Source organism: Mastigoproctus giganteus, chromosome 5 (assembly GCF_048544385.1).
Source record: "Mastigoproctus giganteus isolate SK-2022 chromosome 5, ASM4854438v1, whole genome shotgun sequence".
Classification (NCBI taxonomy): Eukaryota; Metazoa; Arthropoda; class Arachnida; order Uropygi; family Thelyphonidae; genus Mastigoproctus; species Mastigoproctus giganteus.
In genome coordinates this window covers 14,839,788-14,859,998 of record NC_143579.1, presented here as the reverse complement: position 1 = coordinate 14,859,998, position 20,211 = coordinate 14,839,788, and the positions used below count along the sequence as shown (strand labels likewise).

At 35.1% G+C, this 20,211-nt stretch overlaps 1 protein-coding gene across 1 annotated transcript in view; it reads left to right on the top strand.

The window, feature by feature from the left end:
* The window catches only part of LOC150085193 (neprilysin-2-like), a 209,852-nt gene extending 191,209 nt beyond the window's left edge, over nucleotides 1–18,643 (top strand). The window contains exons 18-21 of the mRNA XM_090373920.1: nucleotides 3,815–3,880; nucleotides 5,871–5,966; nucleotides 11,357–11,433; nucleotides 16,785–18,643. Coding sequence (XP_090230046.1) covers nucleotides 3,815–3,880; nucleotides 5,871–5,966; nucleotides 11,357–11,433; nucleotides 16,785–16,884 — 339 coding nt within the window. The 3' untranslated portion in view covers nucleotides 16,885–18,643. The remainder of the gene's footprint in view (nucleotides 1–3,814; nucleotides 3,881–5,870; nucleotides 5,967–11,356; nucleotides 11,434–16,784) is intronic.
* Nucleotides 18,644–20,211: the final 1,568 nt, after the last annotated feature.

Genomic DNA, 20,211 nt, shown 5'->3' with positions numbered 1-20,211 from the left:
AAAGCTCGCTGGAATCAATCTTCCCACTAATTCAATCTGCCGACATAGCAATGGTTTTGGGTGACTTTAACTGTCAAATGGCCAATTTAGGATCTTCTTCTCCATCACTGCAGACTAGGGCTCTCTTTAATATGCTTCACAGCTATGGTCTGGAACAAATTTGCAACTTTCCAACCAGAGAAAATGCCTACCTCGACCTAATATTTTCCTCTACTCATATAGATGTTCACACCGACAACCCCATATTTCACTCGGATCATTCACCAATTACTTTTGACATCACAGTGACTTCTCATAACTTCAAATGCAGCTCCCGTACTCCTCGATTCAATTTCAGAAAGGCTGACTGGCCTCTGCTCAACCTAGCTCTAAGAAACGTAGACAAGCAGCTCGCTGACGCTATGGATGACATCGATGTGCTCACCAACAACCTGATTAACTGTGTCCATTCAGTTATATCTGACATTGTTCCTCAATCCCATCTTACCGCACGCTCTACCTACCCGCACTGGTATAACAGTGAACTAATACGTAAAATTAAATCCAAAGAATTCTACAGAAACAAGTATAAGCAAACATGTGACAGTCAATACTATGAAATATTCAGCCAACTCCGCAAAGAAGTGAAAACTCTCATATTAAACTCCTACAACATGTATACAGAGTCAGTTCAGGATAGTCTGCTTACTCACAGAGATATCAAACCATTCTGGAATTTCATGAAGCATAAGAACATAACCAGTAGAAAGTTACAACTCCGTAACGCAGATGGAATTCTCTTATCTGACGAATTCAGTATTGCTCAAGAGTTTGCCAAACACTTTTCCAGAATTCAAACAAATGATACATTGAGATCTGCCTCATTTCCTGACTTCACACCTGTTAAAGATGATATCCTCATTAATCTCTTTATCACTGATGAAGATTTAAATTCGGCATTAAAAAGCACGAGAAATGACTATACTAGAGGCCCAGATGACATTCCAGGCTTATTTTGGAAAAGGACTGTCACTACATTGAAACCCCTCATACTGCGGATCTTCAACCTGTCTCTCAGGCTGGGGAAGTATCCTAAGCACTTTAAGCGGGTCAATATAGTTCCTATTTTCAAAAAAGGTGATAAAAATGACGTATGCGATTACAGACCCATAACCTTGCAAAACAGCCTGGCTAAACTCTTCGACACAGCAGTGCACAAACATCTCTTCGAATTCTTCAAGCCTTTTATCGATCAGAATCAACATGGTTTCTGCAGTGGCAAGTCAGTAGTCACAAATTTACTTCCTTTCTGGCAATACACCTCTGAAGCTCTTGATAACCACCTACAAGTTGATGCAGTCTACACAGATATATCCAAGGCATTTGATAAAGTCCCGCACGAACAACTTCTGGAAAAACTTAAGCTATATGGTATCCGTGACCCTTTGCTCTCATGGCTACGCAGCTATATTACGCATCGTTCCTTGAGCGTTATCATCGATCAAGTGAACTCAGACTGTTTTATACCACTAAGCGGAGTACCACAAGGCTCTCCCTTAGGTCCTCTTCTCTTCATTGTTTTCGTAAATGATCTTCCTTCTTTCATGTACACCTCCAATGTTCAAGTTGCTCTCTATGCAGATGATCTTAAGATCTACTCAGCAGTGAAGGAGACTACCGATTCTCAACAACTTCAATGTGCTCTCAATAAATTCTCTCTGTGGCTATCTCTGAATGGCTTGTCTGCTAACCCCTCGAAGTGCAAAGTTATCTCTTTCTCATCTTGCAGATCTCCACAACTAATGAATACGGAGTATAGTATTAACTCTGTGATCATCGAAAGGTGTGACCAAGTTAACGACTTAGGGATTCTCTTTTCCAGCAGTGCTAAATTCGATGCCCATGTCCTTAAAATCACCAGCAAAGCATTCAAAACACTGGGATCCATCAAACGGAACACATACAAGTTCAAAAACTACAGATATGCGGTTATCCTTTATAAAACTATTGTTCTGCCAATCCTTGAATTCAGTTCACCCATCTGGAATCCTCACACAAAGATTTTAACTAACAAAATTGAAGCAGTCCAAAAAAACTTTGTCCGTTACCTCACGTACCGCAATCCTCTATTCTATCACTCAGTGTATTATGAATCGCTGTGTGATTACTTTCATCTGAGGCCTCTGTGCACTAGAAGAGTTACTGCTGACATCGCCCTTCTAGCCAAAGTAATCACTGGAATTTACGAAGCATCTGATATCCTGAGTAAAATAAACTTCAATGCTCCTTGTAGACAAGTCAGGAACCTTACACCGTTTCGCCTTGACTCTGCCAACACGGACTTTATGAAGTTCAGTCCACTGAACAGAATCAGCAAATCAGCAAACGACTCTCGCATTGACTTCTTTGACAACTCCCAATCACTGATGAACTCCATCCACAAGTTTGCCTCTTCACTTAAACTGCAAAGTGACTAGCTCACATCTAATTATTGTAGTTTATTATTATTTGTTATATTATTTTTCTGTTCTCTAACGGATTAATTATTACTTGTTTTACCGGTAACTTAACTTAACGCAATCCTCTTTTGTACATATGCTTTTATTGTTTGAATCTATATCAATGTTTATCGTCCTGTAGGATTTCACATTATTGTTATTATGTTTATTGATCTGATCTCAGATACACTGTTAATGGTTACCTGTTGTGTATCTTGTTATTAATAAAATAAAATAAAAAATAAAATAAAATAAAATATTAGCAAGTATGGAGCAGAGTGTGTCCTTTTGAAGAAATGGACAAATGACAGGTCAAAGTAGTTTCAATATAACGTGATGGCTACCCACACTGATTTTCATCCAAAATCAGGGTGAATAGCCATCATAATAGATGACACACCATATTGTTTTCTGGTATTTGATTTGTATACTTCTTGCATCATCACATTCCCTTTATTCTTACTGTTCTCCAAAATGTGTTTGATACAATAATTAAAGATCATCCAAAAATAATACATCTTTGTAAAATCTATAAATAAATAAATAATAAAGGAGAAAAGAAAACATAGTATCTAACTTCCCATGGAGACTCACTAAAAAAAACTCAATGCAGTACATTCAACCCACTCTGAAACAAGGCTAGTTATAACTTTTGCACCCCCTCAAGGATTTCTCACATGTTTTCATATAATTTTATATAAGCAGTAATATATTGCTTCAAGACTAAATATTTCTTAAGTTAGACGGAAAGTAAAATTAGCAGCAAACACGTGAGAAATATTTCTTAGTGAATGAGTGCAATTCTCCCATTGTTGCAAAATAACTTGAAACAAATGTGGTAGCACTAAACCTGGCTGGTCTTCCCACTCTGGGGAAATGAGAAAAAAATTTTTAACCATATGAAGTAAAAATTTGCCTAAATTTAGGAAGGTACAGAAAATCAGATTTTTTTGTCTTCTCCTAACACTAGCTTATCAGGAAATAATAATTTAAACAGTACCAGGATAGACACGGTTCACTTACCTCCTATTCTTATTGAATAGAAGATAAGTGGCTTGAAATGTATCTTGTATAAATACCTACTATGTCCTCTTCATTGATACTTTATTCTAGAAATGTACATAGTTTTAGTCCTTACCATATAAAAGGAGTACATCTTCTTTATCCAAAAATTGCTTAACAATCTAATCTTCTCTATCTTGAAGTGATAAGTTTTATTCAATAATGTAATGAAGTTGATTTTCTGTTAAATACTCTTGGTGAATATAGTGTTAAACTTTTATACAGCTCTTACTATACATTTTTGGCCTTTCAAACTACCTTTTTGTACATTCTAGGTGAATGGAATTAATACTCAGGGAGAAAATATTGCAGACAATGGAGGCCTAAAAGAGGCATTCAGGGTAAGTTTAAAAATATCTGTGCATTTACATTAGTTCTGCTTTATGGATAAAGCTACTTTTTTTACCTGTGTTTCAGATATTAAGCAAAAAAATAAAAAAACTGGTACAGTAAAGCACAACTAATTCTTCTATTCCAGTTATCATCCCTGTTGCACTTACCTCATCTCTTTCAAAAGTAATGGAGAAATCCATCAACAATGCTTTCACTATTGTGAAACTTTTCATCTGATTAATGATCCCAATATGGATCAGTGTTGATCCTCTGGTGATATCTTGCCATGTTACTTACATTTTTGACAAATTCAGTGGAAAAGTTTTAATAAACTCAAGCATTTACTCTCAGAGTTTTTGAGACTTTTGAATATGTTTGTTAGGCATAAAAGTCTTCTACAGCTTGTATCTTAAGGTCTTCTTTCCATTTCTTGGAATTAGGTAGCCTGTTTTCTGAAGAGTATTACTTCTTTTGCTGATGACAGTCCACTAAATTTCTCCTTCCAGTTTTAGAAACCTTGCTGTACACACAACAGTGACAACTTCTCAAAAATATATCAGTTCCTTAATGTCTGATTTTTAGATAATTCTCCACTGGGAAAGGAAAATTTAGTTAACTTCATTCCCTCTGAAACCCTGGTCATATTTTATTTCTCAAAACAAAAAAAAAAATTAAGATTATTACTAAATATAATACTACCCTTATACTACGTGAAATTAATAATATAGTTTAAGTTATTCGCCTAAACTACTATACATTAAGGTAACGTTTCAGGTATCTAACCAATACTCATTATCAGACCATGCTGTTGGGGGAATAACAATAGACAGGATTACAAATCTGAATACAATTACCAATATCATGAATATTACAATTATGATTTGCAAATACAGGTAGTTCCCAACTTTATGAGTTAATTTGTTCCTAGCGCGCGCTTGTAAAACAAAAACTTGTAAAGCGAGAATTTATTTCCCATAGACAATGTTAAAAACAGGGATTACGTTCTTAAAAATGCAATTAGTTAGCTAATTAGTTTGTTTAAACAATCATTGATTTATCCAAAGGAATGAAAACAGCCTGTAAAATCAAGCAAATTATAATTTAAAGAAATTATTTATGACTTCAAAATGTTAATGTTTATTCTTCATTATCATAGGCTAAATGCACACTTGTTGATCACTCATTGTTGGTTTGTTGTACAAGGAGTATTCTTCTTCAGAAATGCTTTAAGATGCACTTGTTTCCAAGATAATCTCTTCTCTTCTCTTTTCTTTATAAATTTGGTACGCACAAGGTACACACAAGATTGCAACTAACACGATTCGCATGGAGTAACAAGTTTACAAAGTTAAAAAAAATGAAGATTCTGAAAATTTGTTTTTTATATGATTGAAGATTGCAGTGAAGAGGAAACACACTTCATCCTATTATCGTAAAAACCCACACAATTCCAGCTATTTGTATTTTCGCAAATGCAATAGAATCGAGTTTACTACCTGTTTATAATAGATTGTGCTAACAGAAAAGCCCAATACGACCAATGTCCAGCCCCTATTACACACACATTTGCCTTCAGCTGTATGCCTTTTCTACAGATATTTCCATAGAAACTGTTCTTCTGAATTAGCATCTGTAATTCCACTTCCTTCTTTCTTCCAAAACTCTGAATATGTCTCAAGTTTATATCTTTCACAGTTACAACTCTAAGGTCACTGGATTAACTTTTCCTCATTTATCACTTCTACTTTTGTTCTTTGGAAAAATCTTCTTCACATGTATTTTCTTATAGATATATAAGGAATAAAGTATATCATCCCACTATTCTTTTCTGTTTGTGGGGGGATCAAACAAAAGTTTGATCTGAAATATTTTTGTAGTCACATACATGCCACTTTACAAAAAAAAAAAAAAAAAAAAAAAAAAAAAAAAATATATATATATATATATATATATATATATATATAACTATGGTATATTTTTTTTTATTTTTATTTACAGGCATACCAAGCTTGGACGAAGGACAACGGAGCTGAAGATGCCTTACCGGGACTGAAGTATACGCCCAATCAGTTATTTTGGATAAGTGCAGCCAGTGTATGTGTAAAATAGTCTTTCTATATATTATGGCGTTTTTTTTTTAACTTAAAATTAATATCAGGCATATGTTATATTCATTAAATATCTTCCAAAAATAAAAAAAATCATATTTATTGCATGAATTACTTTGGTTGTGAGGCTTAAAATTAATTTGTCAGCAAGCTTAGGGAGATAATTGCCTATAACTGTTCAACACTTAAGTTTGATCCAGAATTCATAATTTTGACAAATTCCACTTTCCATGGACCTTTCTGGAACGTGACATGATCCAGCCAAGGGAGGGGGGGGGGGATGTCTTTGGTGTGCTAGGTGCAGGGAATGTGAAGAAATTAAGACCCAACTCAGCATTCAGATGGGCATTTATGAGAGTTTGAAGAGTAGGATAAATGCCCATAAAAGAATTAAAATGGTGGGCCCGTCAAGCACTCAGCTGCCGAATTCAGTGCCAGAGCTCACCCTTGTGCATCAGACAACACAGCGGCAATTGCCATGGCAGAATACACTGGTCAAGCAGGAGCTAGTTATTGTCAGGGAAACGGGAAATATGTTGTGCAAGAAGGATAGGCAGAATAAGACCAGGGTATGTCTGCCAGGGGCAAAAGTAGATGACTTTGTAGAGTAGATATCATTTTTTAAGGACACAAAATGTGGTATTGTTATATATGTTGGAATTAATGATATTAGTGCCAACATATATAACAATTTCCCAACATTGCTAGTACTTAACAAGTACTAGCAATGTTGGGAAAAAGTTGCGAGTTAGGTTATGTTATTTTGGTTTTTAGGAGCATTAGCAACTAAGGCCATATTGCTCCAGGATATGCGGTAGTCATTTCCTGACCTTTCCGCATCCTCCGTATTTGGTGGTGACGGGCTCGAACCCCGGTCTAATCAAGAAGCGTGTGCTATGCACTACTGCTCCTTTCCACCTGGCTACAGAGGCACCTGCGAGTTAGGATTGAATTTGAAAGTGTCTTCAGTTCTGCTCAGACACAATAGGAGTATATGTTGAGAGCCTTGTCAATCAATTCAGCCCTGGAGAGAATGTGCAAAGCTCATGGGGTAGAATTTTTTTCTGCATGGTCTGTGCTTGAGAGACTGTTTTTACAGGGATGGGAGTGCAAGAATATTTGCTGATGCTATTGAGGTAGTGATAGGTGTGTTGGAAAACTGCTAGCTTGGTGGGGGGATACACAGACTAACAGCTTAACTAAAGCCACAGGCAGAGGTGAAAGTTATTCTTGCATTGCTACTATTGGTACATTCAGCAGCCTGGAAAGCAAGGTGTCTGGGATTTCAGACCCTGCTGTGGGTCATCATGGAACAAATAAATACAGGGGCTGTGTTAGGGTAACTAAGAGTAAGAACATGCATGTACACTAATGCTAGAATCATTGTAAATAAATTTGATGAATTTTACATACTGATTAAGTCATCTAAGTGCAAACGTTGTAGGAATAGCAGAAACAGTGTCACTCATACATATGTGATGCTGAAATTGAATGTGGGGGAGTACAATGTATACAGGAAGGACAGGAGAGGTGGAGGGGTTATGCTCTTAGTTAAGAAGCACATGAAATCTAAGGCAATGCATCCAGTTGATAGAGGTGACGAGCGCAACGTTGAGTCAGTTTGGTATGATATAAGATAACATACCAAAGGAGTGTGTTATAGGCCTAATGACTGTACCAAACTGTACAGAGAAATAGAGTGGGCCAGCAAAAGAGAATGTCTCAATGGGGGATTTTAACTTTCCAGATTTTGACTGGAAGTTGTGGGTTGGTTACTTACGCACTCACTAGCAAGACTTGTGGATTTCTTGAATGACTGTTTTCTATAGCAGCATGTTAGAGAGGCAGCAATAGGAAACAATACTCTTAGTCTGGTTTTCAGCAGTGATTCTTAATGCAGTAAGAATCTGCAGGTAAAAGATCCACTGGGTGGCAGCGATCACAGTGTATTAGTGTAGAATTTAATTAAAGGAATGACCACTGTCAAGGGTAAAGGCTTTTGCTTTCGTAAGGGTGACTACAGTGGTCTCAGTCTGTTTTTAAATTCTGTGTAGTGGGACCAACTGATGATGTTACCAACAGGAAATCCTAAATGGAAATTATTCAAAGAAGTAGTCAAAGAAACTGCTAAGCTTTTCATACCAACAAAGAAGTGCTATTCAAGGCTTAGACCTAAATGGATGTCAGAATAACTACTGAGCCATGTGGCAGAGAAGAAAAGTGCATGGGTGCATATAAATTATCAGATGATAAAGAAGCCTATGGTAGGTATAAGTTAGTCTATAATCAAGTCATAGGGCAGATTATGATGTCTCTGGCAAAGAAAAACAGCAAAGACTTGTATGCTTATATTAACAGTACTTACAAGGAAGGGGTTGAATCACATTGGGCCACTTGATGTCTATGGGATGAGTATTGATGACCCTGCTCAGGTTGTGGACAAATTGAATAGGTATTTTGCATCTGCATTCATGAGGAATGTAAATCTTTAGGGAAGGGGATGCCAAAAGTTTATCAAACTCATAATAAGAAGCTAAATGATTTTGTGATAACTGAAAGGAAACGGGGAAAACTTGTTAAAGATGGATATAAAAAAAGGAACTTGAGGTGGATGGAATCTATCCAATTATATTAAGGGAGGATAGCAAAAGAGGTAAGCAAACCCTTAGCCATAATTCGAGAGCAAGCATCATTGGATTCAGGGGAGGTCTTATGGACTGGAGATGTGCAAATGTATCTTCAAAATTATAGACCTGTTAGCTTAACATTTATTCCAGGGAAAATAATGGAATTATTGGTTAAAGAAGTAATGCAGAACTATCTGGACAGTCATGCAATCATACTGCAGTCACAGCATGGATTTGTTAAACGGCCACCTTGTCTAACCAATCTGATAGGTTACTATGATTCCAAATGAACTGGATGGAAAAAAATAATATTGACATCATATACTTGGATTTCAGGAAGGCTTTTGATACTGTTGCACTTAAAAGACTGCTGCACAAATTGGAGCAGTGGTATTAAGGGCAAGTTACTGCTTTGAATAAAGGAATATTTAAGTGGAAGAAGACAGAGTGGTTATCAATGGGCACTGCTCTTTGTGGACTGTTATTAGTGGGGCGCCTCCGTAGCCAGGTGGGAAGGAGCAGCAGTGCGTAGCACATGCTTCTTGATTAGACCGGGGTTCAAGCCCGTCACCACCAAATACGGAGGATGCGGAAAGGTCAGGGAATGAGCACCGCATATCCCGGAGCAATATGGCCTTAGTTGCTAATGCTCCTAAAAAAAAAAAACCAAACCAAAAAAAAAAAAAAAAAAACAACTGTTATTAGTGGAGTTCCCCAGGTTTCATTGCTGGGCCCATTGTTGTTTTCAGTATTTATCAATGAAATTGATGAAGGTATATAAGGCTTAATGTCTTAAGTTTGCAAATGACAAACGTAGGAAGGGTGATTAATGACAATCATTACGGTGAGGAACTGCAACAAGATCTAGAAAAATTGGGTTGATGGGCTGAGAAGTGACAGTTGAAGTTTAACATTGACAAATGCAGGGTACTGCATATGGGTAGCAGTAACCCCAGAGTAACTTATCAACTATAGTACACTCAGGGTAGTGGAGAATGAAAAAGACCTTGGGGTAATTGTGCAGTGTAGGCATGTTGCGAGGACAGCTCATGTGGTTTTGTCAGTGATATACAGAAACTTTGCTAGCAGGGATAAGGAGGTGATTATCCTTTTGTATTATAAGGCCATGGTCAGGCTGCAACTTGAGTACTTATATAGTTCCGGAGGCCTCACTTTGTGGTGGATGTAGATCTGCAGAAACAGGTACAGAGAAGGGCAACCAGACTGGTGAAGGGGACAAAAGGGTGCTCTTACCTAGAAAGGCTTCAGTTCTGCAAATTACAGCATCTTGAGACTAGGAGTGATGTACAGGGAGATCTGATTGAGGTGGATTGAGTAAGCTGAATGTTAATGGTACTCTTCCACTTGCTGAGGTGGCACAAATTCAAGTTGAGAAAGGATAATGTGTGGAAGTTTTCCTTCAGCCGGGGGGGGGTGTCAATTGTTGGAACTGCCTTCCATCTGTTGTTGTGGAAATGGATGAGTTAAATAAATTCAAAGGTGAACTAGAGAAATTTTTGGAGGGTACAGATGGGTAAACTAAGTTTTTTTTTGTCTGATGGCAAATGATGCAAGAAAGCTTGCTTTCTTGCATCATTTGCCATTACTACTTGTAATGAGGATTATAAGCTAGCAAGTGATCTGCTTAGACTGGATCTGAGATTCAATCTATTAGTTTTCTCTGAATAGCCTGCTTTATGTCCTATGATTTTCATGTCCCATTTCAAGGTGAAAATTTTAAAGGCTGGCTGAGAATTCTTTGGTACACTGTCTCCTTTGTTTTATATTTTTGCAGGTTGAAAAAAAAAACAAAACAAAACACATACTTCCTTTATCCAAGTTCACTGGCCCTTTAAGGAGGTTTTTTTTTTTCTTTATTTTCTTTGACTTGAACAGACTTTATTGCACCTCTATCAGACCACAAGAAGTTTCCAAGTTTTTAATCCACATTTCAAAGTCTCTCCTCATGTGAATGACAGTTTGTTATACTTATCAGACAAGTTATTTGCTTTTGGGTACTTTCGATAAACTAAATATCTTCCTTTGAAACCTCCATACATTATTTCCGATTTGTCTTACTACCGACTTCTTTAATGAGACTAACTTCCTCCTTCCTAGAGGCTGAGGTCGATTTTCTGTTTGCTGGATGAAAAACTAGCGTTTTTGGGAGAAAATGCCATGCTACCCTCTCCTGAGACTAACTCAATTACATTGTGAAAAATACCCATAGAAATTCCTCCTGTCATTGACGAGATTCGAAGTCGAATCTTTTTCACCTGGTGTGGGGAGGATGGCAATCCTACCAACTGTGCTACCCATGAGAGCATGTGAGGTTATAAACAAAAGCAAAATATTGCTTAATGAGTTACTGAAAAATATCTGCATAGTAGTCCAATTCCTTTCACAAATTAGAGGCATGACTTTAGCAATGGATAACAATTCCTTCCCACTTTTTGTCACTACTGTTTGTAGGTATAATATGCATGCAACATGAATAATGGATTTTGTCTTTAAATTTAATATGAATTATTTTTTATTTGATATTTATTATGCATTATATTTTATAATATAAAAAGGCAACTGTAGCACACATGGTCATTTCCAGTGATCACGAAGTTGAAAATTATTGATCTGCAATTTGAGTTTGACCCTTTCAGTGCATTAAATAATAAAATTTAAACAAAATGCTTGTAGACCAGTAACTTTAAATATTCATTTAAAGTCAGTTTTATCTGTACTGTTTTTAAAGGTATGGTGCGGGAAGTACAGACCCGAGTCACTAAAACTACGGATATTGACTGGTGCACACAGTCCCCATCAGTTCAGGTAAGATTTTTATTTTTTTTATTTTGATAAAATGACAGAAATTGTAACTATCAGTATTACCACACCAAGGTTAATGGAATGATAATACAGTAAACTCTTTAAAATCTATACCTTCAGGGAAGTGCTGGATTTTTGAAGTATACCTAATGGTTGAGCACTTTTGAAAAAGCACATTTTAATGAATATTAAACAGTAACAACTGAACTTTTTACATTTGTAAAAATTTATGACTAAAAGATAGTGCCACTAGTTACAAATGTAAATAACAGTTAGATTGTAAATAATTATCAATAAATACATCATATCAAATATTATGTACCATAATATCAGTTTTAACATTATGCCTTATGTAGTTTGATGTTACTGCTTTTAAAAGCAGTAACATCAAACTGGTCATTGGCTTAAGTGCTGTATGACTAGTCACATACCTGTAATTTTCAAGAGCAGTTCACGGTTAAAAAGTTTACAGAATGTTTTAAAGAGTACTAAAAGAGAAGTGTCACCTTCTTGCATTAATTCTTAAAACCAAATACAATTTATTCATACACTTTCCAGATTGTGTGTGTGTATGTGTATATATATATATATATATATATATATATATTTTTTTTTTTTTTTAAATATATTGGATTTTCCTATATCCTCAATTATCCATACCAAATTCTCCCAATAGGATTATTTTGTATTAATAATTGTGGAGTACATACAGAGAGAGAGAAATATGACATGCTCTGAGTGTGCCCCCTTCCTGCTTCCTTTTATTCCTATGTTCAAGTTTTAGTATCGTGTGCATGCAGACACTTAAAAATGAAACTTCTAATCCTCACCAAACTTAGCAATAGTCAAAAATATATGGAATAAGTTTATCACCATAATTCCAAACTAGCTCGAGGATGTGCTTAAACTGCTGAAAGTTCAGATGTAAACTCGCCTAACTTACTTTACCTCTTCCTCATTTATCACTGCTACTTCTGTTTTTTCAGAACAACCTTTGTTCTAGCTATTTCCTGACAATCTACAGAAATTCAAGTCAGCAAGAATCTGTCTTTATACACGATACTATAGATTCAAATACCTTTTGGGATCACCATTACATATAGACACACATTTTTAAGGTGGAAGCCAGGAATAAACTGTTATGGCTAAAAAATCAAATGGATAGGTATGGTTCTGAAACAGCCAGTAATAGCTACACTGCACGTTGTTCAGCCAGATGGATGTGAGCATTGTTTTCGCACTGTCATCTAAACAATGAACAACTATCATGTTATGTAAGGTTCAAGATTTCCCCAGGCATGCATTTACATGTACACTTTTTTGTTTCTTGTTCAAATATCCTGGAATGGAAACTAACTATGATGAAAAACATGCTCATCTTTCCTGGCATTCACAAAATGACTAAGCATGCATGTTGAACCAATCAATTAAGGAACTATTATCACCTCACACATGAGCTCACATGTATTCATGTCAAATGTGTGAGCTATATTTCCCAGTTGTATTGGTCGGAGACTATGTATGCTTATGTACATAGCTTAATTAATACTGTAATATATACATACTAATTGATATTTCTGTTCACTGATTTTTTTTTTTATTATTGTAAAATTTATAACAGTAAAAAAAGATGAGCAATCAATAATGACAAACACGGCATGCAGTAACAAGTTTATGAAGCTTAAATGTCAAACGTATGAGAACTATATATCCCATTCACTGTAGTTATATTGGTCGGAGACACTGTTTCATTCTCTGTATTCGCAAGATAACAAATGATATTGTAGGCAACTCACATTTTTCTGTTAGAACAGAAATTTTGAGAGGTGGGATAGCACAAGCAGAGCACATTTCTGGAGGTCATAACCATAAAACAAAAACAATTTGCAGTTCTTAGTTTATTAGGCATTCCTGTTAGTGCAATATAATTATAAACGGGTAGTAAACTCTTATCTTATTGCATTTGCCATAATACAGATAGCTGGAATTCTGTGGATTTTTATGTTATTATGGTGAAATGTTTCCCCTTCCATGAAAACTCCAGTCATATAAAAAACAAATTTTCAAAAACAAATTATTCCTATTTTTTTAAGTTTTGTAAACTTGTTACTCCGTATCTCACCTGTGCAAGCCCTGTTCATCATCAGTATGTATATATTACAGTATTAGTTAAAGCTACGTGCATTAGTAGAGGCATACAATGCAAGAAAGCAAGCTTATACAGCATCAGCCCAAAAAAAACCTTCCCATTTTACCCTTCCATTCATTCCAAATGTTTGTCTAGTTCTATCCTGAATCTATTTAAGCTATCAACTTCCACAACTCAGGGGAAGTCCCCATGGACTGGAGATGTGCAAATGTATCTCAAACTCACAAAGGGGGAATCAAAAGGGTGACATGAGTAATTACAGGCCTGTTAGTTTGACTTCTGTTCCAGGGAAAATAATGGAGTCACTGGTTAAAGAAGCATTGTAGGATCATCTAGACAAGATTGCAGTAATAATTCAGACACAGCATGGGTTTGTTAAGGGGAAGTCTTGTCTGACCAATCTGATTGGCTGTTGTGTTTTCTGGTGTAAGGGCAACTTAGGCCAACTTAGACCGTTTCTTCTAACTGTTTGTACAGCAGTTAGAAACGGTCATACATTTGAATTTGTTTTAAATAGAAAAAGAATTCAGAGAGATTTGCTTCTTTACCTATGATGCTATTGAGAGACAGAGTTTGTTGCAGATCTGAAATGAAACTAAAAGCCATTCATCGGGCATAGTTAAACAAGCTATATTCAAGGAGTACATGTTTAAATCTGATTGGATACCATGATGTGGTCACAAAGGAGCTGTATGCAAAAAATAATTTTGATATATACTTGGATTTCAGGAAAGCTTTTGATACTATTGCACATGGAAGACTACTGTACAAATTGGAGCAGTATGGCATTAAGTGCAAATTGCTACAATGGATAAAAGGATGGCTGAGTCTTCATCAATATCATTTATCAATGATATTGATGAAGGTATTTCAAGCTTAACATCAAAGTTTGCAGATGATACAAAGGTTGGCAGTGTGGTTGATAACAGTAATGACAGTATGCTGCTGCAACAGGATCTGGAAAAGTTGGGCTGAGAAGTGGCTACTGAAGTTTAACATTGACACATGCAAAGTACTGCATATGGGTAGCAGTAACCCCAGAGAAATGTACCAACTATGTGGTGTTACACATTAGTTGAGATGAAGGAGATCTGGGAGTAGTTGTGCAGTGAGATATGAAGTTTTCTGAGTAGTGCAGACAGGCTGCCAGAGTAGGTCATGGGGTTTTGTCAATGATATTCAGGAATTTTGCGAGCAGGGATAAGGAGGTGATTATTCCCTTGTATAAGGTAATGATCGGGCCACACCTTGAGTCCTGCGTACAGGTCTGGAAGCCTCAAGAGTTTCTAGAATGAGTACAGAAAAGGGCAACAAAGGGTGAGGGGAACAAAGGGTGCTTTTGCAAAGAAAGGCTTAAGGTCTACAAATTGCATCATCTAGAGACTAGGTACCTGCAAGGCAATCTGATTGTGGTGTATTAGTCTTTGAATGGATTGAGCAGGCTCAATGCTGATAGGATTCTTCTTCTTGCTCAGATTAGAAACTGGAGGGGGCATAAACTGAAATTGAGGAAAGACAGTTGTCGAATAGATGCGTGGAAATTTGCCTTTAGCCAGCAGATAGTTGATTTCTGGACCAAACTTCCATCTGTCGTGGAAGTTGATAGCTTAAATAAATTCAAGGCAGAACTAGGCAAACATTTGGAATGAATGGATGGGTGAAATGGGAAAGGTTTTTTTTTTATTTTTTTGGCTGATGCTGTATAAGCTTCAATTGTATGCCGCTACTAAATGGTAATGTACGTAAGCATACATAGTCTCCGACGAATACAACTAAATGGAAAATATAGCTCTCACACATTTGACATGTTTACATGCGAGCTCATAATGGTGTATTTCTGCCTTTACTCTTTCAGTGGCTATTAGAAAAGTTCTGAAGTTTGTTAACTAAACTAAAACATGTTTTTATAAGAAGAAATTGTAAAATGTTTAAAATAATGTAAGAATGTTAAAAAATTTTCTGTAATTAAAATTATGCTGATAAATATTATATAAAAATATAGAAAAAAATTTAATTATTTAAATTAAATTGCAAAAGAAACTCTCAAAGATCATTTAGAAAGTCTAAATACAAAGATAATAAAATATAATCAATTAAATTTTGAATAGCCAGTTAAATGAAATTTAATGGCACCCTCCCCTGATGGGCACCAGGTCCAAATTTATGTGAAATATCACGAGCAGAGATGTGAACAACTACAAAATTATTCTCTTCTCTCCCTGTTGGTTTGATCGTTACGTATAATTTCACAATTTTCGCTCTTCTGTCTTGCCATGCTGCTGGCATTTTTATTTTTTTAATCGTTATTCTCACTTAAGTTTATATCTCAAGTGTCATGTAGAGGAAAATGCTCTTTGCTGCCTCTGATGTATGCTTTACCCCTTTTTTATGTAAGATTCAGTTTTCAATTATTTCAAACATTATTCAAATATAAGTATATCACATGACAGTAGTGGGCTGATTTGCTAATGCTACGCCTGTGCTGCCATCCATAGTTCATGTGTTGCCTATATAATCTGGTTAAGATTAGTTTTGTCAGTGGTGTGGCTTTGCAACTGAGTGCTTGTATCTGTTCTATTTTTAATTTTCGCTGCATCAGGACCACCACTATTCAAGTCCTCTGCATTGGTGGTTCAATCTGGGGATCGGATGGTGGACTGATCTTTCGATCGATTCGCCTTTGCGGCGATTTGTCTAGCGATCGAAATGCAGCAATTCCCTGACCATTATTGGCCTTGTGGTCCTCTGTTGAGATGGGGCATAATGGTCAGTCTATTTCTGTTTTATTTTATTTTATTGTAGTTGTTCACATCTCTGCTCATGATATTTCACATAAATTTGGACCTGGTGCCGTTAAATTTCATTTAATTGGCTATTCAAAATTTAATTGATTATATTTTATTATCTTTGTATTTAGACTTTCTAAATTATTTTCGAGAGTTTCTTCTGCAATAATTTTATTCTCTTCCCTCCCTGTTGGTTTGATCGTTACGTATAATTTCACAATTTTCGCTCGTCTTGCTATGCTGCTGGCATTTTTATTTATTTTTAATCATTATTCTCACTTAAGTTTATATATATATATATTTTTTTTTTTTTTTAAAGTGAGAACTATGAAATTTTCTGTGCACTTTGTGTGTCATTTATACATTGTCATTAAGCCATATCCAGCAGATTATAAATAACAGTTGATATCTCTTTACAGAGTGATGGGGCCATTTTCTAACCTTGAAGAATTTGCCAAGGAATTTAATTGTAGTTCAGGATCACCTATGAATCCCGTCAAAAAATGTGAGGTCTGGTGACCACAGTCTTATCTTAATTCTGCCTGTAAATATAAACTGACACTTCATGATATGGGAAGATATTGGTCTGTGCATGAAGACAAATGGCCAAACTTGAAACTATAAGAAAGTATAAAGAATGTGTTTTATTTTTTAAAAAAGAACTTCAGTTGCAGAATTCTAAGGAAACAGTGATTTAGTGAGTTTATTCATCAAAGTATAAAAAAATACAAAATCCTTGTACAATGTGAATTATAGAAACTGTGCCGAAAATAACCAAGGAGGAAACCCTAGTCCTCTTAATATTCCAGCATTGACATTTTCAAGTAATATTTATGAAAAACAGAAAACATTTGTAATTGAAGCAAATAAGCTGTTTGTAACCTTACTTTGGGGAAATCAACTCGCATTAACAAATGGTTTCACATCTTTATAAATTTGATATAATTATATTTTGGGAGAAGGGAAACTATAACATCTACCTCTAAAATTAACAAATGTATATGGATCACTATTGTTAAACTATGACATTCATCCTAAGGAGTGGTTGTACTTTTTAAGGATTTTATATTGTAAATTCCTTGTCCAAGCAATTCCACTTTATTTATAATGAAACCAAAGAAAAGCAAAGTATAACATGCAATTGAATTTCTGATGAAAGAAACAAGTTCTTATTTATATTCCTCTTTGTACAAAACCGATAAAAAAAATACACCTGATTTAGACAAGTGTTCGTGGTATTTCGATAAATCAAACTTACTGATGCAAATATTGTTAATAAAGAAGAAATAATGAAAATGTCATGGAGTTGTATTACACAACGAATGAATTCCTCAGCTAGTGTTGAAAGGCTAGGATGGTATATTTTGATTAGCACAAAAGCAGCTTGAGCCAGTAACTCTTGTAGATTATGCACAAATTGTATGCTTTATACAGATTGCTCTGCCTGCTTGAGGGTAGGAAAAGCCAAGACCAGCTGTGTGAAAAAAATCATAGAAAAAGTTCCTACAGCCACTGGTGGGGATTCAGATCTAGACCTCTCCATTTATAAGGCACAAACTAAGTTTAAGTACCAGGTAATTTACAGCTGAATGTGTCATTGCACTTTCCTCTGCCACCAGGAAATGCTGCAAGCACAACAGACACCGCAATCAATGAAATAAACTTGAGCAAAGAAACTACAACTATGCTAAACAGTATTGCACAGTTAGCTTTGATTTGTACGCATGAAATAAAAAATAAATAAATAAATAAAATACTGATCACCCTTTAGAATTCCAAGCCAATATTTAATCCAATTTTGGGTTAATCAGTATTTGAGATGTTGGAAAAGTTATGGGGAAGCAAAGTGATCAGACATTGGAAATATTAATATTAATCCATTGGTAGGTATGAAAGATTCAACTGTTTCCCCCCCCCCCACCCAGGTGAATTTCCTATATAACCAAATTCCCCACCCAACTGAAACCTGGCATTTTTGCAAGTAAACAAGTGTGAGAGGCATACAGATTATGGAGAGAAGAGAAGGGGATGGAGGAAAGCAACTTTCTGTTCTGTTTAGATTTATGACCCGAGAAATTTGTCTTTGAAATCACTTTCATAGAAATTTCTTCTCAACTTTTCCCCACCTTTTATCTGTTCTAATTTATATTTCTATTCTCTAGAACAACCTTCCTTAAGTCAACAAGCATCTCATTTTCTCAACCCTTAATCCATGCAGGTATTAAGTGGAAGTTTCGTGTTTGGGGGTTTAAAATAAAATAAAAATAACTGCGATGATTTGATTGCTGCTATAAAAGATACAAAGAAAAATGGTTGCTTACGTAATGTATTAAATTACATTATAAGCCAGCCAAAAAAAAAAAAAAAAGTTACTTATTGAATGTTTTTTTAAAAGAAGTTTTGAAAAGGGGGTGGGGGGGGAACACTGTTCTTGACTGCATTTATGAACTCTAGAGGATGTGAATGTTAGTTCTCGCAACCACCTGCATTACGAAGATTTAAAAATATGATTTTGAATATGGCAGTTTAGTCTGGTGATTATAGTATCAACATTTTAAAAAATAAACTAAAAATTAAAGAATGTTCATAAATATCTAGTACAAGTTTCTAACTTTATTGGTCAGGGACTCTCCTGTGACAACTAATGTACATATACAACTGCCAAATGTATTAACGATGAAATTGCCATTGCATCTGTAAAATTAATTTTTTTTAATAAAAATATTTTTCAATTGCAATGTGGTAGTAACACTGACTTATTGAGATCATGTTAAAAATATTGTGTATGTTGTGTTTTATAATAAAGATCCAACTTATGTAAATAAATTCATTCTGATATTGAATGTTCTTTTATTAGTATTAAAAAAAAAAAAACACATTTGGACCAAATTTTAAACAAAGTATTCATTACAAAGTATTCAGAAATTATCACCAATACCCGAGATGCAGTTATTAACTACACTTGCATTATGTTCAGTTCCATTAAACTAAATAAATATTAGTTTATTAGTGAGAAAACAATGATTTAATTTTAAGTTTTAATCATTCTAGAACATATTTTGTAATTTTAGAATGCAGTTTTTTTTGTCAGTTGAGGATTATGACATGAACTTTTGCACATTAAATTAGCTGCTTGGGAGAATAAATTTTTATAAATAAATACAAAGCAGGAGTAATATATGAATTAGTCATACCTTTAACGAACTTAATATCACATGTGTAAAATTTTTCTTCCAGTTGTTAACACCAATTGCTTTCTTCAGAGCTAATCACTTTGAAAATGAAATGATTATTGGTCAACTTCAGTTTATGGTGCTTACTTGTGGAGCTGTGACAAGAAGTGATGGACATGTAGCTCCACCTATTGCTTCTCACTGATTGGTGGATATACTACTGTGAATAATTTTCGGCTTTTATCTTTCATCTGCTTTACAATGCATTTAATTTGCTATAATTTCCTGGTTTTTTTTTTGGTTTTTTTTATGTAAGAATATGTTTTATATTAACCCAACTACTAAGTAAAAAAGATTAATTAATGTTAGTTTATATGACTTTGGGAGTCATATAAACTAACATTAATTGTATTTTCTTTCTTTTTTTTTTACCTTTCTTTTTTACTATGGTATAATAAAGATTAACCCAATCAATAAGCAAAAAAGGAATAAACACACTGCTGGCTGAAGTCATTTGCAAAATGGCAATTCATTCTAACAGAAAATCATGGTGATTAGCAACCAATCATTGCAGAGCAGTGGGTAGAGTAGTGGACTACACATGCCCATCGTTCCTTATTTCACAGATCCATGGGTAGGCAACCATGAACTGAAGATTAACCAATTATTTTTA